The 23,009-nt window shown below is 52.6% G+C and overlaps 6 protein-coding genes across 6 annotated transcripts; 3 read left to right on the top strand and 3 right to left on the bottom strand.

The window, feature by feature from the left end:
• Positions 1–200: 200 nt before the first annotated feature.
• Positions 201–3,677, bottom strand: SCON2 (E3 ubiquitin ligase complex SCF subunit scon-2). The gene is made up of 3 exons (XM_062950047.1): positions 2,430–3,677; positions 1,636–2,332; positions 201–1,583 (listed from the first exon to the last, which is right to left on the bottom strand). The coding sequence occupies exons 1-3, from the start codon at positions 2,955–2,957 to the stop codon at positions 625–627; spliced, it is 2,184 nt and encodes a 727-aa protein (XP_062795890.1). The 5' UTR covers positions 2,958–3,677; the 3' UTR covers positions 201–624.
• Positions 3,678–5,042: 1,365 nt separating this feature from the next.
• On the bottom strand, positions 5,043–6,227 carry QC764_703920 (uncharacterized protein; the record flags this gene model as incomplete). Its single annotated transcript, XM_062950048.1, has 3 exons — positions 5,043–5,256; positions 5,292–5,972; positions 6,040–6,227. 3 exons carry the CDS (start codon positions 6,225–6,227, stop codon positions 5,043–5,045), a joined length of 1,083 nt encoding a protein of 360 aa, XP_062795889.1.
• A 469-nt stretch (positions 6,228–6,696) lies between these two features.
• On the top strand, positions 6,697–8,652 carry QC764_703930 (uncharacterized protein). The gene is made up of 2 exons (XM_062950049.1): positions 6,697–6,879; positions 6,939–8,652. The coding sequence occupies exons 1-2, from the start codon at positions 6,820–6,822 to the stop codon at positions 8,523–8,525; spliced, it is 1,647 nt and encodes a 548-aa protein (XP_062795888.1). The 5' UTR covers positions 6,697–6,819; the 3' UTR covers positions 8,526–8,652.
• A 1,190-nt stretch (positions 8,653–9,842) lies between these two features.
• QC764_703950 (uncharacterized protein) lies at positions 9,843–12,317 on the top strand (the record flags this gene model as incomplete). The annotated part of the gene is made up of 1 exon (XM_062950050.1): positions 9,843–12,317. One exon carries the CDS (start codon positions 9,843–9,845, stop codon positions 12,315–12,317), a length of 2,475 nt encoding a protein of 824 aa, XP_062795887.1.
• A 2,263-nt stretch (positions 12,318–14,580) lies between these two features.
• Positions 14,581–16,437, bottom strand: QC764_703960 (uncharacterized protein; the record flags this gene model as incomplete). The annotated part of the gene is made up of 1 exon (XM_062950051.1): positions 14,581–16,437. One exon carries the CDS (start codon positions 16,435–16,437, stop codon positions 14,581–14,583), a length of 1,857 nt encoding a protein of 618 aa, XP_062795886.1.
• Positions 16,438–18,827: 2,390 nt separating this feature from the next.
• Positions 18,828–22,016, top strand: QC764_703970 (uncharacterized protein; the record flags this gene model as incomplete). Its single annotated transcript, XM_062950052.1, is given in 5 exon segments — positions 18,828–18,898; positions 19,604–20,256; positions 20,269–20,370; positions 20,565–21,192; positions 21,256–22,016. The coding sequence occupies 3 exon segments, from the start codon at positions 20,329–20,331 to the stop codon at positions 22,014–22,016; spliced, it is 1,431 nt and encodes a 476-aa protein (XP_062795885.1). The 5' UTR covers positions 18,828–18,898; positions 19,604–20,256; positions 20,269–20,328.
• Positions 22,017–23,009: the final 993 nt, after the last annotated feature.

Raw genomic sequence — 23,009 nt, 5'->3', positions numbered from 1 at the left:
TGCCCTGCCATCCCACTGAAATGCCGCCGCAGAACCCGGGGGACCACATGACTCAGCTGTGAACCGCTCCGGCCTTCAGCTTTAACACCGTTCCGAGTCCCGATAATACCGGTAGTGTAAATTTTCAAAATCGATAATAATATGATTCTTCTGTAGAGGGTATTGAATTCTGAATGAACGAAACAAGCAAAGCAAACTAAACTCCGTCTTACCATCCATCCCATGCCTGATGATGTGGAAAATGCCAATAAGCCTCTTTCTAAAGTGCTTTTGTGTCCCTTTTTCCCAGAGCCCATGCGCGCAAAGTAAACAAAACAAAATATACGCCCAGGAAACATGCCCATAGTCAACCGTGCTATCCTGTCCCCGTTCCCCATCACACAACAATGATGCTTTCTGATGCGCGCATCTGCAAGAAGGGCTCGCAAAACATGCCCACTACTTGCTTCGCAGAGCAAAACAGAAACAAAGAGAAAAGTAATATGTATCATCCGAAGTAGACCAAGGATAACGCCTTACCGGTGTGCCCCTCCTCCCAAAAAGTAAAAAAAAAAAAAAACCCAAAAAAACCCCGTCGTCGCCTTGTCGCTAAGCGGCCCGTGGCGTGGCTGTTGAAAACGCCGTCTAGTTTGGAGCCTTGAAGGAATAAAGGCGCACTTCACCGTCTTCGCTCCCGCTCGCCAGGAGGCTGTCATTGAGACCCACACACGTTACTGGACCCCTATGCCCCGTATAGGTGGCGTCGCATTTTCCGCTCCGCGGCTCCCAGCACTTGACCATGCCGTCGTTGGCTCCACTAATGACGCGAATCGTGTCGCCGGCCAGCGCCCAAATACCCTCCAAATGGCCAAACATTGTTTTTAAACACCTGCCCGTTGCGCTATCCCACAGCCGGATGGTGCTGTCCAAGCCACCCGAGAGGAAGTAACGGGCCGGTAATGGGCGCGTCGTCTCAGATTCGAAGCCAGCGCCATAGAGTGCCCTAAGTTCGCCATCACGCGCAGGTGAGCTGGTAGGGCGATCCGTGTGGACGAAGGAAACTGTGGGAGTCCCGCTACGGCCGCTGGAAACGGACACCGAATCCGAGTTGTCGCCGGGACCACTAAGCCCGTTCAGCAGCTCATCATCAGGTTCATATTCTGGCGGGAGGAGAAGGACTTGCTGGACATGGCCAACATGTCCTTCAAACGTCCGGATAACCCGTCGTGTGTCAAGATCCCATAGTTTGATGGTGGTATCGTCCGATGCCGACATGACTGTCCTGCTAGCCGTGTCAAGTCGGGTGCAGTTGACCCAGTCGGTGTGGCCCTTGAGACAGAAGGCCTCCTTGGAGTTGAAGTCGAAGATCTTGACGCTCTTGTCGATGGAGCCGCTCGCCAACAGCTGGCCTTCGAAATGCAAGCTGACAACGCCGTCGGTATGGCCTGCCAAGGTAGAGATGCACTCGCCCGTGTGCCAGTTCCAGATCTTGATAGTATTGTCCAAGCTGCCGCTGATTAGCTTGGAGTCGTCAAACTGCAAGGCGCGGATGCCCCGTGTGTGCCCTCGAAGCGTTCGGATTTCTTCCCCGGTTTCGATATTCCCTGCAGCTTGTTAGTACATATGAGACCAACCAAAGAAGACAGCTCGACATACAGATCTTGATGGTGGCGTCGTAGGAACCAGTCGCCAGGATGTGGTCATCCAGTTGAAGACAGGTAACGCCATTGGTGTGACCTCTCAGAGTATGCACGGTGCAACGTCCAACCTTCCAGTTGTAGCCAACTTCCCACCTATCCTTGTACACATCCTTCCACTTGCGCTGCTTGAACTCGGACTCGTCGACGCGGCGGCGCTTTCCATCTGGCTCATCGTCGGACGAGTCGGCTAGTCGCTTACCGTTCTGGGTAACGACTCTAGTTTCCGAATCATGGATCTCCTCGATTCTGCCATTCGAATTGTCCTTGGCCATTTGGCGTTGTCTGGTGTAGTTGCGCAATCGTTTGCGCTCCAGGAGAGGTAGACCCCAACCGCACTTGGTGCATTTCCTGTTCACGTGTTGCTCGCACATGTAAACCCAGACAGCATCCGAATCGGCTAGTTGGCGCCATCGCTGGCTGACTTGAGCAGCCTTGGTGAGGCTGACGGTGTCGAGGTAGCACAAAATTTTCTGGGATAGCTCGACGGGGAGGGCGGTGATGAAGTCGATCTTGAGGGCCTCGTTGACCTCTCTCGAGATGAGGGAAAGCTGGGGGAAGCAGAGCTGTGACAAGACACCTTGCAGCATGAGCTCGCGATGGCGGGCAGGGGCCGCAGAGAACAGAGACCACACGTGGGTGATGGCTTGTTGATCCTATACCCTTTTCGTCAGTATTTGGGTGACCATCATAACGACCAACCATAAGCCGCAACTTTGAAATGGACAACGACAAAAAAAGGTCAGGACATACTGCTGGTGTGAGCTTGTCGAGCTCGTTCTGGATCATAATCATCTTGGCTTCGTCGGCAGCTCGTCGACACTTGGAGTCTGGCCGGTGGCGGTAGCAGTATCTGGTGTTGGGGTTCTTGGCCCGAGCCGTCTCTTCATTGTTTGGCTTGCCGATAGGAGCATAGAGACTGGGGATGTGTTCTCTGAGAAAGGGGGTGACCGTCTTTCCTATTAATAACGACGACATGTTCGTCATGCTGTCTCGAGGACGGAGCCTCTCTTCCTCCTCGGGCCGCAGACGATCGCAGCTTTTGGCAGTGTCTGGGGTCACGGTGTCGGCGTCGGTAGGTTGGGGATCCTCGTCTTGGTCGAGGTCGACGGGGGAGGGAGGAGCGGAGGTTTTGTTTGGTGTTGTGGCGTGATCTGCTACTGGCAGGTAAGCCGGTTCGGCGTCATTTGGATCGAGATGAATGCCATCTTGCTGGAGGGGAGAGTAGCCTGGTTGCGGTGGACGACCATAGGCGATCGTGCTAGAAGAGGAGCGGTCCATTAGGGGCACGACCAAACGGCGGTCCTTGCGTCTTCAGAAAGTTAAATGGGACAAGCAGGCATTGGGCTCGCTTGCCAGCATCTATCAGGCTGAGGGCAAATTGCGTGCTGGGCCAGGAGTGCTGTTGGAGGGCTGCGCTGCGCCCAAGACCAGGCGGAACTCGGGGCGGTCAAGCGATCGGGACGTCAGAAACCAAACGGCACAGTGGCACGCAATGCACGGCAGCTGCTTCGCAATCTCAGGGTCTCGGGCGAGGTTCCACAGAGTCAAAGGCAGAGACAGAGAGAGAAGCAGAGACCTGTTGTTCCAGTGGCGATGTTTTGTTGGTGATGATGACTGAGCAGTGGTCAGGTACCAGTTTCAGTTGTGAGTAAAAGAACAATATATCGCCGAAAAAGGATCTACCAAGATGCCCTAACGACAAAGTTGAGCTGTAGCTAGCTGGGCGTGGCGGTCACAGCGGTTCTGGATGGGGGGTTTGCGATATGGTGCTATGCCATGCGGTTTGTTGCAAGATTCTCGAAGAATGGCGAAATCGGGTCGGGTGGAGTCCCTGCTGTGCTTTGCACCAAGAATGGCGTTATCGCTTGTCACTGTGTCACTCAGCTGGGCCACTCCACTGCCCGAAGTTTTGGTTGCGGGGAAAAGTTGCTACTGTTGGTGACTCCGAGGCATCAAGCCTTGCCCTTTGACAGCCACAACCCCCATGGAAGCCGCGCCAAGTCGAGAAAAGAGTGCTGATTTCCATAAAGCCATCCCCATAAGATTCACTCATGCCTCTCCAATCGACATTTCCTATTCCCCAGGGGGGCAGCTCACGCCTGCATCTCCTCTCAGTTGCTGTTCATCAAGGTTCTTGGCGCACTTGCACCGGTGCCATGTGGGCCGTGATCGGTGAGGCGAGGGTCACGTGATGCGATGGTCTCATCAGCTTTTGACCAGAGACGGAAGGAGGACAACCGGCTTCGGCGTCACATCTTGAACACAAGAGGTAATTTTGTGCAACCTGGTATGTTGTGCCACCCACCAGCAATCACAGCTGCAAAGACTGCTTCTGTGGTTTCTCGACAGGTTCAGCTTGAAAATAGGGGTCGTAGGCAACCCGTATTCCTGGCATCTCACATTCCTCATGCCTCTCCTGAACAAGCTCATAACTGATTTGGAAGAGTATCAAACCCACGCTAGAATTATTCTGGAAGCTGAATTACAATATAACGCTAGGAATTCCTCCCCTGAAAGCTTATCTATCATCAACCATGCATGACCAGATCAACCATCGCCGATGCACAGGAGATAAGCATATCTAGGGAGACGTTGGCCGGAACACTCTCCAGTGGCCTTCTCACGACTGAAAGATCCCTCATGTCGGCACTCTCGGTGTTGTCCCCCCCTGCCAGGCCCATCATTGCCGAGATATCTGTCTCAAAACAAAGCTGGTCGAATCATCCAGCAGCCTGTTTGCCAATTTCCTATCAGGTGTAGCATTGCGCCATTCCTTGGCGGATGGCATCCATCACCAGAGGAGTGGTTACACAAGGACCCCGCCGTGAAGAGGCCTTTGAGACGAGAGTCCACTGATGATGACAGTTGTCTTTCTTGACTTGGGCAACTATCTTCTCATTACAGATCAAAACAATTAACAGAACACGAATATCCGTCCATTAGGCTTCGGTGTGGTGCCCAAAATACGTCATGAGAATGAACGAAGCAGAAACGCCATGCTGAAGCCAAATCGCGTTTGAAAGCATTCCTCCAGGAGCCAGATGACACTCCGTCTCAGTGCCTGGTTAAAATCCGCATGGATGAAGAACTCCAATCAGGCAATCTTTGTTGGCGGTCCAAGTCCTCAGGTCTTGACCCACTCTCGCCCCTGAAATACCCCTGAGTTGCGCGTGGTATGTGGTAAGGGGGGTACGGTCCACATGATTCAGCTCGTCTACCTAGCAAAAGAAGTATTTAATCACACAGTATATGGGGGACAAGGTGTATCATGATATTGCTGTATGAGGAGTAAATTCAAGAAACTGAACTCTATAGGTGAGGTAATTACTCGGGGCATGTTCGAACTGGTAGTCAGCCCGACACCTACTTGGCCAAATTCTCATCCGATGCAGCATCACCACTTCCCGGAGCAGAGACAGAGACTGTGCTCTTTGGAATCCACCTGGGTGCGTCACCCAGTTTGTCAGCTGTCAGCCCAGTCCTCCCTGGTTTCTTCATCCCAGCCTCAAGCTGTTTCTGGTAAGAGACATTTCGTAATCTATCTGCCTCAGCCGGTGTGAGGTGTAGCTGTTGAACACTATAGTCAGTAACTCGGTCTACTGAAATAATGACACAAAAGAACTCACATAAATCTCCACCCCAGCTGCATGCAAAGCAAACGCCAGCCAGAAGGCCGCCCCAAAAATCATGTTATACAACGCAGTCAACTCTGCCAAGTCACCATTCCCGTCAGCCGTCACAGCAACAGCCTGTCCCGGCACCGACCCATCAAAGAACTGCGCGCAAGCAGGGTACTTCTCCAGTATCCGTTCTACCTGCCCAAACATCAAGTACGTGACCTTGACGCAGGGCATGGCATGGCTATAACCCTTGCCTAGATGCTCATAGGTGCTCAACACATGCGCAATCGCCATCATGACCAGTCTCATGGTAACGACGGAACCAGCATAGGACCAAGCCCGCAGCATCCAAGCGCGGTGCTGCTCAATTTGGAGCCGCTTGATGTTGTATATAGCCAGACCGATGCTGACAATGAACATGAATGATATAACGCCAATGGCGAGCTGAATTTCCATCGGGCCGCCTTGGGCGTTGCGGACAAGCATGAGGGCGCCGGCTGTGGAGATGGCCGAGAGGAGGACGATGAGGTAGCCGCTCACTCGGTGGAAGAGAAGTAGCTTGTAGCGGATTATGGGGACGAACTGGAAGACGGCTAGGAATGAGGCTGGGAGGATGGCGCTGAGATGGATTTGGATGCCGATTTTGTCGAGAGATCCGGGTGTGTAGTAATAGCTAAAGTATGTTTCAGCCAGAAGTGCATCAGACACTTTGGATACCTAATGTAGACACCAATCCATACCAGTCAAGAGTCCCGCCCCCTTCAGGACACAACCCATGGTCAAAAGAGAGGTACTGGAAGCGAGCAAGAGTGAATCCCAGGAGAGCACCACCGAATATGAAGAATAGAACAAAGTTGTAGAATTTCTTGAAACCAAGGGGATTGTAAATTGTGCGAGCCGCGTCGGCCACCTTTTCCTTGGTCGACATTTTTGATACGGGTGGCTTTGTGCTGCGATGTGCGTGCGGCTGAAGGTCTTCGATGGTAACGTAGCCTCCAAAGAGTGTGAGAGGATAGTACCTTGCAACTAAACTGTTGGGTAGGGCAATGCTGCTTTAATACTTCTTCCTGCTGCAGCTTCCAAGCCTTTGAGCCTGGATGCATACCTGAAGTCCCCATCACCAACATCCTGCAAAGTCTCATCTGTTGCTACACGGCCGATATGCGTACATGCGTTGCCTGGTATATATCGCCCTTGACTCGTAGTCCTCGGACTTCAGGCGGCCAAAAAAGGACAGCCCTAATAGGACCACCAACAGAATTGGCGCGAAATCCTTCCATTTCGGGACTTGCGAGGGATTCGGTTCATCGTCATTGGACAGCCTCGGACACCAATGGGGGTAACAGCGGCTTGATTGTGACGTAAGCTTCCTACGCACGTCTCACCAGACCGAAGCTGATAAATAAAACTATCTAGTATTACAGCTCGTATTTCCCATTCTCGAAGCATTCTGCGCCCAGCCGTCCGACTCGAAATAAGAAAGCATTCAATTTCTCCGCTCTCCGAAGACAGAAGCTAACATGGTTGGGGTTCCGGGCCGTTCGAAAGCATGCCACACCTGTCGCCGGCGCAGGAAAGGGGTAGGACATTTCACATGCCCCAACACACGTGCCACGCATTGGTATTGACCGGTCATCAGTGCGATTTCGAGCGCCCTTCCTGTGGCCAATGCAGGCGTCTAGGACTCCAATGTGATGGCTACGAGCGCAAGACTATGTTTGTCCACTCCAGCCCTGCAACAGTTGGCACCAAGAAGGATGTCGCTGCAACTCTAATTCGGCAAGCCCTATCGGCGAATGGAACCAAGAATCATCCCTTGGAGGCAAAGATTGGAGCAGTAACTCTTCTTCCCCCCGGCTTGGTCTCCTCCGCTTATAAATCCAACTACGTTGGACTTTTCTGGGACATGTACGATCCCAGCTCACACCTTCGGCGAGACTTGGGTAACGCCATATCAACGACAAGCTGGCTGAGGAAAATCCATTCTGACAAAAGCTACCAGAGCAGCCCCCTTCTCCAGACCTCCTTTCTCGCCATCTGTTTAGGTACGGTTGGCCAACGTCTCAAAGCGCAACATCTTGTCCAAAATGGCATGAAAGCCTACAACGAAGCCCTCGGTGGGCTGGCTAAATCGATCGCCATGCAAGCTCAGAGCAAACAAATTCCAGACGACACCACAATAGCCACGACTCGCATACTAAGCTTGTATGAAGTTTTCTTCGGAAGCGACCCCTTAGCCCACGCGTCGACGTCGTCATGTCCTGATACCACCCTCGTCAAGCCACAGGGGCTCATGGAGCCGCTCTTCATGTCATATAACCAAGCCGATGCCTGGCGTCGTCACCGGTTCGGCGAGCTGGCTTTGCTCGAGTCACAATCCCCAGAGATGTACAAAGAGGGCATTGCACACCAGATGCTGGCTGACGGTCGCCTGAGCATCACCATCGCCGCCGTGGGCGTACACCGGTCTACTATCCTCGCGAGAGAAGACTGGCTCACTGTTCCCTGGACAGGCTCCCACAAGAAAACAGCCTGGGACCTGCTGCTTGATATCTTTGTTCTCCTGCCAGGATGCCTGGAGGACGCGACAAGGATTGAGGTTGCTTTAGAGATGAATCCGAACCACTTCCATTTCCATGTCACCCCCGCGAGGATCGCAAGTAGTGTGGGGATACAAGCGCTGCTGATGCTGAACAAGAAGTGCAAACACATCTTCAGCCAGCTGCAATCATGGTACGACAACCACGCGCCTCCTTTGTGGAAAGCCTTTCTCTCATCATCAACATACCCTCGACCAGTACACCTGGCTTATCCAACATCACACGACCCTCCTTCTGCCGATGATATCTCAGCTGCTCATATGATGTGTCTCTACTGGTCCACCAAGATCAAGATCACCCTTCTTATTTTGCAAGTGAGAAAATCTCTTGCTGGTTTCCAGGTCGACGTCTCAAGAATCGATCAAAGCGATCTGAAGATGTCAATAACGCAAGACAGCAAGCACATCATGAGAACCGCGCCCATCTTTTTCGAGAAGGGAGCTGGGATGGCAGGGAGTCATATTGCCATCTTTCCGCTTACGGTTGCACTCAAGGCGCTGCTGCTGATGGGGGAAATAGGGGTTGCGGAGCAGAGGGGTATGGTGAAGGAGCTGTTGGTCAGAAGGGCGGCCGAGTCGGGGCTGTCGGTCGGGCCGTTTGTAGGGAGCTTGAGGGTTTTGGACTGATGATCAATATTTCTCGATAATTCGTATGATGCTGCAGAGCACACCATGGATATAGACGTCACAACTCTCTTCTTGAACTATCACCACCTTAAGACATAGATCTAAATAGCCGCTCACTCCAAACACGGACAACGAAGACATTGGTCCAGGCAAGTCACTCAAGCCCTTTCTCAAGCCCTCCACATGGGGTAAAAACAAAGCACCATTCACCCAAGATCCAACCGTTCTCGACACCCCATAGTGAGCCTACAAGACACCAAAACAGCCTAGGTACCTACCTTGGTAGTCGGTCTCTAAAACTTCTTGTATCTCGTCCAAACATGGTTAGCCCAGAATCAGACTCGCTCGCCCCTCGGCTCACCTTCTGCTCATCTTGAGCTCACGACCCTCCCCCTACGCTCACCCTACGCTCGCCATTTTCCAAAAACGACAACTTTACGCGACGCCCTAATAGTCCAAGTTTAGAGCCTCCCTCTCCTACAGGGACGAAAATGGGGTCGGATTGGGAGGGCCTCATTTTTGGGACCCCCAAACAACTCCTCCACCAAAACGGGGACCGAGAAATGGACTCAGCAGCGTATTGCTCTCCATTTTAAGGGACTCTGGGTCGTGATAGCCATTTTGACATGAAAGAATCCGCCACTGCCTACCTGCCTACTGCGCGACATTTCTTCTTCTAGTTCTAGCTACATAAAGAGGCCATTCCATCCGTCCTACCACCTACCACACGACTCTTCTCCCATCCCCCGTATCCTTACTACCCCGTGTGTCTGGGGGGTTATGCGTGGTGTAGGCAAGAGACTTAATGCAGGTGCAAAACGGCCAGGAATGCACGTCGAAGGGGGACTCGGCTCCATAACAGCCGGCGCCGAGTGAGGCTTAAGAGCCGCGTCCAGATCACCCCAAAGACTGGCACTCAGGGGAGCTGTAGATCCGCTGAAATTGTTTACGCTGCTCCTTACAAAGACGCTGCGCTGAACCGCTTGGAGGCGAGGGGGGTTGTGGTGTGAGCTTGAGCACTGATTCGGACCACTTCTTAAGAGGCTTCCTCAGTGATATGGAGATATGGAGATTCCAGTTCGCAGCCAAGACAAAGGCCCATTGGTTTTGGGGGCAAAGATTGCCTGGCCAATAGAAGTGAAACAGCGACGTGTGAATCAATCATAACTCGCACAGTCAATGAAGGGTCCGTGCCTTTGGCAATGGCATAGACGTTATCGATAACGTGTGTTGCAACAAACGTGTGGCATGTGAACCACGTACGAGAAAACAACTACACAACACAAGAAACACCACACAGCACAAGAAAACACCAAGATGGATCCAAGCTATGAGGAACTTGTCAAACAGCTCCAGGAAGCGGAGCGTCTCCGTGCAGAAGCGGAGCGTCTCCGTGCAGAAGCGGAGCGTCTCGGTACAGAAGCAGAGCGTCGCCGTGCAGAAGCAGAGCAGAACGCCATCGCCGAGAAACAACGCGCCGATAAACAAGCACAACAAGTTGTAGAGTTGCAGGAGCAAAGGCGTCCGACCAGTCTTATCGAGTACTTGAAGCTCTGTCACGACCACCTGTCGACAAAATTCCGCGTCCAGACCGATCGACGGTTCACAACCCAGGGAATCTGGACAGACCCGGCGGGAAAATACTGCCCCCGCCGCCTTGTACAGTGGGATGGCTTCCTCGATGAACAGAGGGCTGCGCTTGGCAAGGTTATCGCCTTCTTCCCCGAAACACTCCAATTACTTGAATCGCGGGATTTTGTACAGGGTATTGGCAGCCGCCTGGCAGCTGGGTCCCCAATTGGTAGCGAGCGCGACCTTGAACGGTTTCATCACACTGCTGTCGAGCTTCCTGTGCAATGCATCATCGATCAATTCACGCATGCCCAACAACACCCAGACGCAATACCACCGCTTTTGGGCGTGGGGGAGGGTATCTTCTTCGAGAACCACATGAACATTCTTAATAGCGATACAACTCCTTCCACAAGCGCCGCACCATCGACGCCGCCGCCGCCACCACACGTCCCACCTACTAATAAGATCTCCATCCGGCCTGACCAGATCTGTGTGTACCGGTCCTTGAACGGTGACCGAACGCTTGCATACGTGCTGGAATACAAGGCTCCCCACAAGCTAACGGCACAACATGTGCGGGAAGGAATTGAAGACCTGGACGTGGTTCGCGACGTGGTGAATTGCGTCGAGATCCCGAACAACGATGACGACCGCTTCCGTTACTTTGCCAGGAGGCTCTCAGCTGCAGCTGCCACCCAGACTTACCACTACATGCTCCAAGCTGGGCTCGAGATGGGGCTTGTTGCCACAGGCGAGGTCATGATTTTCCTCAAGATCGACTGGGCCGACCCATCCACGCTGTACTACCATGTCGCCGAACCCACCCACGAGTGCCAGGCCCAGCCAGCCGAACTCATCCCCTATTGCACCGCCGTCAGCCAGCTGCTGGCCTTCACTGTGATGGCGCTGCTCGGACCCGGGTCGCAGGGTCAAGATGCGCGGGACCGCGCCATATCGGGTGCTTCGACCTGGAATGAGGACTGGGACGAGATCTTGGCCCGGATGGGGAACACGCCGGCCGCTCGCACACCTCCTTCGTCGGGGCGCTGCTGGGAACCGCGGACCTACGTCGGGTACGACCGGTCCCCCATCCCGTTCCGCCACCCGAGAAGGAAAAAGAGTCCCCAGGCAGATGAGCCGCCACCATCCCTCGGCCAGGGGCAGGGTCCTCCGCCGCCCGACGACGAAGATGCCAGCCCCAATCCTGGCTCCCACCCCTCTCCTCCTGCCGGCCAAAGAGGGTCGAAGAGGAAGCGTAGCGCTACACAGTCATCCGGAGCTACAGCGGCTGCGGCGGCTACTGCTCCTGGTGGCACGCAGACACAGAACCGCACACATTCTTCCCAGCCACAAACACCACCGTTCTGCACACATGCGTGCTTACTGGGTCTTGTCCGAGGGGGGGCTCTCGATCCCGCATGTCCCAACATAGCCCTCCACCGCCGGCCCTATGTCGAGTCGTCACCACACGTCCAGTCATCATCATCATCATCATCATCGTCGTCGTCGTCATCATCAAACATCAAGTCCTCATTATCGCCATCCCTACGCCGCCAAAAGACACACTCGCTACCTATCCACGTCTTTCTAGAGCGGCTACGCCAACAGCTCCGCGCAACCTTGGACGAGGGTATCATGCCGCTGGGGAGATACGGTGCTCGGGGAGCCCTATTTCGCATCACACTACTCAGCCACGGCTATACGTTGGCTGCCAAGGGGACCACATCGTCATCAGTACGCTTTATCGAGCACGAAGCGCGTATATACGAGCAGCTTCAACCGATCCAAGGCCTTTACGTCCCCGTCTCTCTTGGCACCATCGACCTTCGGGAGCTGGGACGGCGCTATTTCTACGCGGCCGATGTCCACATCATTTACTTCCTCCTCCTCTCGTGGGCCGGCAGGGATCTACGCGAAGCTCGGGAGCAACCAAGTAGTGTCGGGATCCGGAGAAACGTGATCCGATCCCTGCAGAGCCTCCACGCCCTAGGGGTGGCACACGGCGACGTCCGGCGGGAGAATCTGGTATGGAGTCATATGCCGAGCGACCCAGTCATGGTCATTGATTTTGAGCGGTCCGTTCTCACCAAGGCGTCGTGCCGGCCCGGGTTGCTGGGGGGTCCGGAAGATGGGGAAGAGCTACCGCCGGAGTGCCTCAGTGAGGATGAAACGCTTTTTGAGCAGGATTTGCAGAAGGCGACCTACATTTGGGTCTAATACGTCGACCCCTATACTCGCAGCCTTTCAGCACAAATCCTTCCCAGCACTGTGTAATGGCTCGAGCGAATGCTCCGCTGAGGCGTTCGGCTGCATTCAAGAACGAGAATGCGACTACTTCGCGGGATCCTATATCGGCACGGCCGGAAATAGCGAACTACAGATTTAAGAAGTCGCCGCCTTATATTATGGCTTTCTCTAATATAGACGATGTCGTCCAGGAGCAAAATATTATGGAATATAATTATAAGATAGTTATTTAAGTCGACGGGTAAATTATAAGTAGTGCCGAGAAAACGCCCTAATTGTTTTACGTACTAGAGGATTTTATGAAAAGGCTCGATTCTTCCGTAATTATGGTTCTATACTAGTAGTTCGCCCTCTAATATATAACGCTCCTTGATTATACTATTACTTATGGCGAGTTTAAGACTGTTTCGAAGTGTGCGGTAGAGTCCGATGCGATCGCTAGTAAAGTGTCACAGTTAACAGATGTGGGGCACAGGAGGTGCCAGAAAACCGCTACGGGAACCAATAGGAAGTGGAGCGCCGGGGAGCGCCAGGAGCGCGGTGATCCAAGTAGGTATATTTGTGGTGTAGTGGTTGTTTTTATGTGTTTTCTCACCATTTCAGTAATTACGGCGTACTTTAACCTTTAATTACCGTAATTCTTTGAAGTTTTATATAAATTTCTTTTGATAATATCAAATATCCTAAAGATATTATTTTTTATATAAAACTTGCTTTTTTGTATTAATTAAATATCTGGCTCTATATAACGCATCGAGTATCTCTTATATATTTCGCTTACACTCTTCTAAAATATATAAATAAATAAAACGTTGAAATGATGAGAAAACACACAAAAACAGCCACAACACCGCAAATATACCCTCAACAGGTCCTTGAATAAACACACCTGCGTGACAGTGGCTCGCTCGCAGGCCGCACTTCACGCAGGACGAAGAAAAGACACTATGGGCTCGCAGGCCACATAATAAGCACCGGAATGGCCTGATCAGAGGGCCAGAATTGCCTGCACGCGTGCAAGGCTCAAAATACAAAGAAACAAAAGTCGACATCTTATTTAAAATAGAATGTTAGAAGCAGACTGCTTTTACACATGACTTCTGAACCCCTGAATCCTCCGTGTCACAGTTAACCCAACGGCAGGTCGCGCAGTATATGGGGCGCAGGACGTCCCCAGCCAATCATTAGGAAAGTCAGGAGACAGCCAATTGGGGCTGACCAGAGAGTGCTATGGCGCCAAGGCCCACGAGCACTCTGCAGGATGCAAGATGCTCGGGGTGATCGAAGGCATAGCACGACGAGCACTCTGCAGGATGCAATGTGCTAGGAGTGATCGAGGGCATAGCACGACGAGCACTTCAGGGTCTCAAGGTCTATATATACGGAGGAACTGGCTGGTGTAGATAGACAGTTCCGCAGTATGCAATACAAGTCACAATCGTTGGCATTCAGACTCTTGTGATTGAGACAAGCCATTGTTGTACACTGTTTAGCTGTACCGAACCAGGATTGTTCAGAAGTGCCTTCAACCAGTATCCCTTTCAGAGGTTCTGGATAGGGGTTCGTCACACTCCGTGAGCCCCACTTCCTCACTCCTACCCTCAGGCCTGTGGCCGCACCCCAAACCAGTAGATAGACAGTTCCGCAGTATGCAATACAAGTCACAATCGTTAGTATCTAGACTATTGTGATTAAGACAAGCCATTTGTTATACACTGTTTAGCTGTACCGGGCTAGGATTGTTCAGAAGTGCCTTCAACCAGTATCCCTTTCAGAAGTTGTGGATAGGCGTTCGTCACATACCCTTACTATTTTTTGATATATAATCCTTTATTGGAGGAACGGTAAAATAAAAGCCCGAGTAACGGATAGGTAATCTAGTATATATACTCCCGCTATCGTTTTATAATCCTTAGATTATAGTAATTAAAGTTGTTTAACTTCAAATTTATAAATACATAATTTATCAATGCTATTCTCTATTAGAATATAGAGTAGTTTGTTTATATATAAAGTTATAGTTTTAATATAAATAGTGGTTCTAGTGGTTTTGATAATGGGCTACTGGCACGCGTAAGGAGAAAATGTAAGTTATAATTATTTTTGGTTGCGGTAAGCATAGCCGAACGGTCCTTAAAGCCACTTCAGCTCAGGGTGATGCTCACTGCGCTTACCTTTTGCTCACCTTGTGAGACCAGTACGGACTGAGCCAAAAAAAAATTGTCGGATGTGACTATGTAGGTATGCAACCCTCTTTCTCGAACTCAAAAAGACCGCCCACCCTCTCGATCTTCACCCTCCCCAGACTCCCGCCCACCACCCTCTCCACCACCCCTTCCTCCGCCCCAGACAAACTAACAAACTCCTCAATGTCCACCTCCTCCAACCCACCCATCATCATACCCTCCTGCACACTCACCAACGCCGGATCAACAACGTTCATATCCAACCTCTTTGCCCCCGGGCCGTCAACCCAGCCCCCAGACCCTTCGTCATATTGTCTCTCACCGCTTCCAGCGACCGCAGTGCTGGACTGATGATACCGGTAAGGACAATCCTGTCGCACATCACCCAGCAAGCCACGTTGCTGTCTGTTATAACACCCATGATCAACACCAACCCCCCAGTTGCCAGCGTTGGATGGATAACCACCCCGCACTGGCATCTCTGGTTCCGGCCGCCATGATGATGGCAGCGAAGACCACTGCTCCGGTGGGATATTTGCCAGTAAAGGGTGGAGTTGGTATTCCCCTTCCTCACCCCTAAGTCTGGAAGGGGATGACTGTTGTTCTGCGGCGTTGGATGAGGACTGAGGTCCAAAAGGAGAGGACGGCGGCGCAGGTGTGGGCAGGAAACCTGACGACATGCGCCATGCAGAGTTGGATTCATTCCTGGGGGTTTGAGTGTCCGGGGGGGGATACCCGCGAGGTCGTTCACGGGGTGGTGGCGACGTGTGATGTGGACCGGGAGCCGCTTCTAGTAATGACGAGGGGGAGGAAGAAGTTGTGGACAGGCGTATGTCAGTCAGCCTGTCCAACGCGTGGAGATAGAGGTCTTGTTCCCGACTCGGGCCCAACACAGCCTTTTGACCACTACCTGTCAAGCGCCGCCGGGGGTGCATTCGAAGCGTGTCGATAAAAGTCATGTAGATTCTGTCTCTGGCGCTGGCACCTGGCATCAGGTGGATTGGTTGGGGTGTAGTAGTCAACCTGGGCAAGCACAAGGTCCGGGCGTTTGACCGTTCACTCTGCCTCTCGGACGACTGGGTTCCGACCCGCCCCTGGCTCTCCTTTGCCATTTTCATTTGCATCGCCTTCTCCTCCCTCTTCTTGGCTTGGTATCTCCGAGCGCGTTCCAGGCCGGCTGCCCGACAGCCAGAACACTTGGAGAAGTGGAGGTCGTCCACCTCCTTGTGGCAATTGGTGCACAGCCTATGTGCTTTGTACCATGCCAGGTCAGTGGCGGTCGCCGAAGGTTGCTTGGAAGGTCTCAGGGCTGGAACGAGGGGTATATGGGGGACGATTACGCCGTGTCGGGCGAGGACCTCTCGGCTTGGACGCTGTCCGGGTTCTGGAAGCGGGGGTGGGTTGGGAAGGTTGATCCGGAGGTTATCGGCTCGACGACCAGGACCTCTACGACCTGGTTGCTTGGTTTGGGCAGTAGATGGGATTGTCTGCGATGAGGACTGCCGTGATGGTTCAGTTTGGTCAGGAGTATCGTCTGTTGGGGGAGGTGATGAACGGGACTCTGTGGGCCGGTCGGTTTGGTGTTTCTTCTCGGCAGAAGAAGAAGATGGTTGAGACGGGGGCAAGTCGGCTGACAATACCAAGGGTTCCCCATTGTCAGCGTGGGAATCACTTTCTGAAGCCTCACACGCAGCGAGCAGGGTGGTCTGGATGGCGTTTTCGACATGGTCTTCTCTCAAAGAAGGTGTAGCTTGTGTTTGATCACGTCCAGGTCGATGAAGCGAGCAGTAGCTCTCTGTGGTGTCCTCATTTCGCTCCTGTCGTAGACAATAATCGCAAAAGATAAATTCCCGCGACCATCCACCAGGGGAAGCAACACAAACCAAGCCAAAGTGAGGCATCATGACAACTGAATGTCATGGAGGTGAGGGAGGAGATGGTCACCAGACACGATTGAGAGTGCTTGGAGACGGAAACCCTTATTACAAAAGGTCTATATAGAAATTTTTAGAATGGAGCATCGACCTTCCTCACATTGTTCAGTCTATTGTCTTTCTCTGCCTACTCGCACTGCCTTGAAGACATTGACACATGTGGAATACTATACTGAACTCTTTTTCTTTGCCTCAACCATTCATGATACCCAACAACAAGCTCAAGAAACAAGAAGTCAAACTCTTGAATGGTTACTTGATGAATGGCCGGTTTGGAGTCCTCCTTGTGACAACATAAGGTAAGGAGAGAAAGCATGGTATTGTTGTTATCCATGCCTTGTCTCCCTGATATGTAGACCAGTTTTATGCCACCTCAGCAGCTCAAAACAACACATTGAGGCTTACAATGTATTCTTTCGGACAAAGGGTTCTTTCCCCTTAGTGTACCGTTATGTTTAATTCACGATGATGTTGTGCAGTGATAGTACGATGTAAGTTTTCTGACTTGGATCAAAGATTAGGTAAGTGGTGGGACTAGTAATATAATCACTGTGTGCAGTTAGGTATAGTCAAGCCTCGATAGTCTTCATTAGCCCCTTGCTAACTTGATAGGTGGATACAACACGGAAGACATTCCAATGCTGGGAAGCAAGGGTGTGATAAACCTAGAGGTTTGGCATCCAGAAAGAGAGCGGAGATCATCAGGCCGTAGGTGTTATGCAACTGAAGTGTGTAGGTTAACGCATGAAAAGGACGCGTGGTTGATGCATCTTGACCAAAGGTGTGAAGTCATAAAGCGGTGAAAGCCGTTTGCCATAAGAATGCTAAACTTGCTAGTGCCGCCTATCACTCCCAAATGGAGCATTCTCCCGGCGCATGCAGGTGCTGGTCCCTGAAAATCAGGACAGTCGGAGATGACAATGCAGCTTGATCGGAATGGAAAGAACAGAAGGGTCAGTTTGGGGACCATCCAAAACAGACGAGAAAATATTTAAAAAATCGAGAAGAAAAAAAGTTGAATGTCACCTCTGAGACACTGATAGAAGGCTAGGGCCGGAATGATGAATCTCCCCCATAATCTGAAGTGACCCAAGACGCGATTGCCCGCTTCGCTTGGTTGCCGTTTTCTTAGCCCCTGAATTCGCGAGATGACATCCGAGCACATAATTGGCAGCATCGGACATCGAACATCACCGACAGATATTGTGGCCTGTAACCCATCGTGATTGTCATCAGCTGACCCAGCGCTTGGTGTGAGGGATGAGCGCGTTGTTCAGACGAAAACCGGTGGATTTGCGTGGGATGCTTGCCCTGGCTCGAGCGCGAGTGTTTCAGGGGCAGAGAAGTCAGCAGCCTACTTAAAGTTTTTTTTTGGGTTAGTGCTTGCTCTTTTTTCGGAGGGATACCCCGCCAATCAGGTCCACCAGAACGGAGATTCCCATCAAGGACACTGTCAACATGTCAATCGCGTGAGACTTGTCAGTGAACCGTTGCGGCCTTGTGGAAGAGAGGAGAGGAAATGTTTCAATGTTGGTGACACGTCAGGTAGAAGACTGGTCGAACATGGAGTCTCGGATGCGCGAGCGCGCGAGGGATCATCGCTGGCCGCGAGCGGCAGAAGAAGTTCGAGAACAAATTCGGTGCGGAGGCTCTGGGGCCCGGTGGATATACTACATTTATTATCCACCAGAACGGATGGAGAAACCTGGAACATGGATGGAAGTTGAGCAACAACCTGGAAGCAACTGGCATCTCGCAGTTTCAGAGATCCGCAGGCTGTTCCCCCCCCTCCCCCCCCCGATGTGTGTTGACATTGAGCGGATTATTATGTACTGCATAACTCCGTACGGAGTATTGTATCCGTATGTGTGAACAGATGAACGGCTGAGCGGTGTTGATATCGCCAAGCTGCTAGGCGATGTCCCCCTTTTCTTCAGCGGGTAGCGGGGCGGCGCTAAGAAACCCGGCCACGGGCCTGGCCCGGTGGTTGAGGTGTCGCGTGCTCCAGGGCGGCGACGGGACGCGGAGCTGTCGTTTGTTGACGGCGAAGATGGCGGAGTGGCCGGTTGGCCGGAAGCTGGCGACGGAGCAGTCAACAGTCAGTCATGAAGTTAAATCCGAGAATCTCGATGCGGTCAACACAAAGTCCCGGCAGCATCGTTGGAGGGTGTGGGGTTGAAACGTGCGGCAAATGCCAAGAAGTTTGGTGGTGCACAGTGTCTAACCTTTGTGCCTGTTTGTCGGCAAAACGGCAAATCGCCAAGACCATCTGTGCCGTGGCCACGCAACGGTGGAGGGTGTGAGGGCATTCGACAAACTTGACTGGAAAGACGATGTCGCATTCTGCTCACTGACGGAGGATATGGAAGAGGCAGTCGGGCCGGGGGACGGGGTCTTCGTCTGCTCAAATCAAGATGGGATGACGGGCAGTGTAAGTGGAATGGCTCCTTGGCTCCTTCAAAAGAAAAATCAGGGACGGATCACCGGTGCACGCCCACACCGCACGACAGCGGGAGGAAAGGCAGCCACACCCGTCGTAGAGCCCACGAGTTCGTAGCACAGGGAGAACAACTGTCTAGGACTGCCCAAGACAGTAAGCTGTCGTCGCTGCCGCCGCGGTCGCTGGCGCTGGCTGTCGTCGTGGGCGTCTTCTTTTTATACACACGAATACTGGGCCCTCAGTCCGTCTTGGAAACAAAAACGGAGAAGTGGGGCAGCCCAAATCCCGGCTCTCCAGTCCACCGTCTGTCCAGGGGCCCGGATGGATGGGCTGTCCCAAGTGGCTGCATGTGGCTGCGCGGGATGTGCAGGCTGAAGCCATAAGGAGTGACGCCTTTCTTGATCAGCTTCGGAGGCAATTGTTGATGGGCTGAGAAGGATTTCTGTTGGAGCTGGATGATGACGAATTGAATGAGCAATGAGGTGAAGCCCTCTTCTGTACGGAAAAGGAGAGTTGTGCTCTTCACTGCCCGCCCCCTGCAGTCAAGCGTGGTAGTGGTGTGTTGTTGGAGGACTTGGCGGTTTGCTGGGCGTTCTGGGCATGCTGGGGGGCTCGCTACGGTTCCATGCCATCTCCCTGTAACGTGTAAAAATATAGGCCGGGCACTGATGTCGCCTCTTGGTTCAAAAAAAACAGGAATTCCCCTTCCACTTCTCCATGTCCGCCACCAAATCCGCGCTCTGGTTTTTCACCACCTTTTAATACCTATAATCTTGGGACGCCCTTGACGAATCCCCTTCCGAGGCCCGCTGCCCTTTCCAAACCACCCAATTCCCCGACGACGCCAACGTCCGACCCAGCCTCAGCAGTGCTACGCGAGCACAAGAAGCAATCACGGCGCAGGGGCAACGACAAGAAGCGAACGAAGCCTCACGACCGCCCAATTTGACAAGCTCTGCGCAACTCCAGATGCAACGGGCCTTGCTGTCAACTTTCACCGACTGAAATCAACCTATCTTTGCTACGCTTGCACTGACGACGACCTCGCTCTGTCTTTTGTCGACTTTCTCTCTCTCGATGCTCCGCTGCCAATAATAATTAGCCTCTCCTTTTTTTTCTTGTTTCTCCGCCGACATCTGGAACCTCTGGATCATTCCATCTCGGCCCCGACCTCCGACGACTCGGGCTCCTCTATTTTTGCGGCTTCTCCACTTGTCTTCACCACACTCCTTTTGGGCGACACACACATAGCCGCGACGACCGAACATCCTGTGGCTTGCTTGTCCCCTTTTTTCTCTCCACCTCAGGGTTTTGTGGGGGAGGATCATCGCATAGGGATTTGTCTTGTATTAATTTTTCCATTAATTTTTCCCCGACTTCTTTTCCGGCCTTGACGGCACTTTTCGACTGTTGAGTTCACCATGGCTGCTCGACCGAATCAACGAAACATCAAGTGGGTGGAGGTACGTGGCAACATTTTCTCGGATTTTGTCGACCGCTCGGGTGTCCCCGTGCCTGTGTCCGCCTTTGCCTTTGCAGCCACCTCCGGGTCCGGCTCCGAGTGGTCCTGCATGGTCCGGTGACGATTGATAGACGACGGTTTCCCCAGCTTCCACCGTTCCAGTGCTGACTGTTTGTTTTTTTATCACGCCCACAGGGTCTTCGAGGTGTCACATCGGCTCTCGTTATCACCACCCACATTGCCCGCGCTTTGGATTTTCCACTTTTCTGGCCAGCCGACTCTAAGGGAGAGGCTCCCAGATTGCTGCAATATCCTTACCTGCGCATCCCATACCAAGGACGAATTGGCGTGCCCATCTTCGCCTTCTTGACGGGCTTTGTATGTGCCAATAAGCCATTAAAGCTCGCCTACCAACAAGGCAATGCGCCAGCTGCGCTCAAGACGATTGCGAGGAGCGCTTTCCGGCGCCCTCCGCGCCTGATGCTTCCAGCTCTTATTGCCACCCTGATCAGCTTCTTCATGTCGGTTCTCGGTGCCTACCGGGCTGCCAACCGCTGTGACGCTTTCTGGGTGCGTTTCGATGCGCCGGACCCAATGCCACTGGGCGACAACATCCGCAGACTCTTCCGCTCCTCCTTGACGACATGGACCAACACCGAGAACGTTTATGACCGGCATCAGTGGGCCATGCGCCCGCTGCTCATCGGAGCTTTCCAAGTGTATATCGTGTTGGCTGCCACCATCGGGATGCGTTTCAAGTACCGTGTTCTGGTGCATGTTCTCCTGATCACGTACTGGTTGATGAATGTTGGACACTTGACTGGTACGTCATAGCCGTGCACGGACCATACATCTGATTTTAAACTGACATCTTTTGGACAAACAGAAACCTTTGGTGCTATGCTTGCGCTTGGGACGCTTCTTGCCGAACTCTCCCAGCACCGTCCCACGCAAAACTTTATCACCTCTCACCAGCGCCTTCTCACCTGCGTCGTTGCCCCCTTCCTGCTCTTGGTCGGTGGCTATGTCGGCTCGTACCCGCAAGAGCATGAGGACTGGGCCCCTTGGTCCATGAGCCTCCACAAGTTCCTCCTGAATCCGGTTGATGGTCAGAACCAGGGCAGTTTCTTGGTACCTAAGGGGTCCAATGTCCACCGACGAACATCGGCCTTTTTCATCATGTGCACCTCCATCTCCATCTTTATCTCGCCCTTCATCCAGAAGCTCCTCTCGCATCGTCTTCTGATCTGGCTCGGACACCACTCTTTCGCTGTCTACCTCACCCACGGAACCATCCTCCGTACTGTTGGCATGTGGATTGTGTATGGGATCACTGGAGAGCCCTGGGAACCCGCCGGTAAGAACGAAGACGGGTCCCAGAAGCAGCAGGAGTACCTCCACCCCAAGTCCCGCGCCCACAAGATGGCCTCGATTCTGGTTTTCACCACCCTTACGTACATTGCCGCCTGGGCCTGGATGAAGTACGTGGATACGGCCTGCGCGAGAGCCACCCAGTGGCTGGAGAAGAAGGTGTTTGACGATGACAACGAGGAAGGCAAGGCCGGCTTGGCCGAGAAGGGATTCCTCCTCAACGGCAACGGCACAAGCCCAGCCGACGGGGACAGGCCGAAGCAGGCACAGTCATAAGGGGGCGTTTAATCCAGCATAATAATTTGTTCACTTCTAGAAATTTTGTTTGGATACCATGTGATATTTGTGGGAGGTCATAAAACCGGAGATATCAGGGGGCGAGGGCTCAGAGGAAGAAATAGAGGCCAATTTCGCATCAACACATCATCAGGCAGAAATACCCGGGACATATATGTGAGGGTGGGATATTCCGATGTGCAGCCACGGTTGTGTAAAACGTGGTCTGTGTTGCGAACACTCTCCTTTGTCATCAGATCATATCTGCCAACCGATTCTTCTCTTTATGGTCTTGAGTAACCTCTGGCAGTGCACTCGGGCCAGACATCAAACTTGCCTACCATATTTATTTACACTTTGCAAAAGATATGTATATACACGAGCAAACATAATGCAGCTTGGATGATGGATGGCTATATTGGGATGAGAAGGGATCTTTTGTGTCAAGAGGGAAGGTGGGGGGGGGGGGGTCTGGAGTAGAGAATAATGTTGATGCCTATTGCATTCTTCTTCTATCCTTTCTGCCTACCTGTATACACCGTGATGGCCAGCAAAACGACGCAGTGAATACGCCGCGCCCCGAGAGGATGACCTCCCGCTCGGCAACTCGGCAGTTGACCTGGTGTGTTTCCGATACGACCCAAGCAAAAAGAAGGTGTGGCTGTCGATTCCTTCGCTGCAGTTGGTTCGAGCTGTTGAGTCCGAGTTCGGATTTTTGTTGCATGTCGACGAGGCCAAAGTTCTTGGAAGTGACGACGATGGCGCAGGAAACCTGTTTACCTTGACCTGGGGGTCTCTTGGCCTTGCTCGTCGTGGACGTGAGGCCTTTGTGTCTGCGGTTTTTGGCAACCATTTTTCCATGCAGAGTCCATGTCATGAGCAACGTGGGCAGGTTGGGCAACAAAGCCCATTGCAAGTGGCACAGCAGAAACTACGACGAAGGTGGGCAATAGATGTACCTTTGTCTAAAGACTACTTACTCTACACAAAGAT

The sequence above is a fragment of the Podospora pseudoanserina genome (assembly GCF_035222485.1).
Source record: "Podospora pseudoanserina strain CBS 124.78 chromosome 7 map unlocalized CBS124.78p_7.2, whole genome shotgun sequence".
Taxonomy (NCBI): domain Eukaryota; kingdom Fungi; phylum Ascomycota; class Sordariomycetes; order Sordariales; family Podosporaceae; genus Podospora; species Podospora pseudoanserina.
The sequence above is the reverse complement of the archived record's forward strand: the minus strand, read 5'-3'. Positions and strand labels throughout refer to the sequence as shown.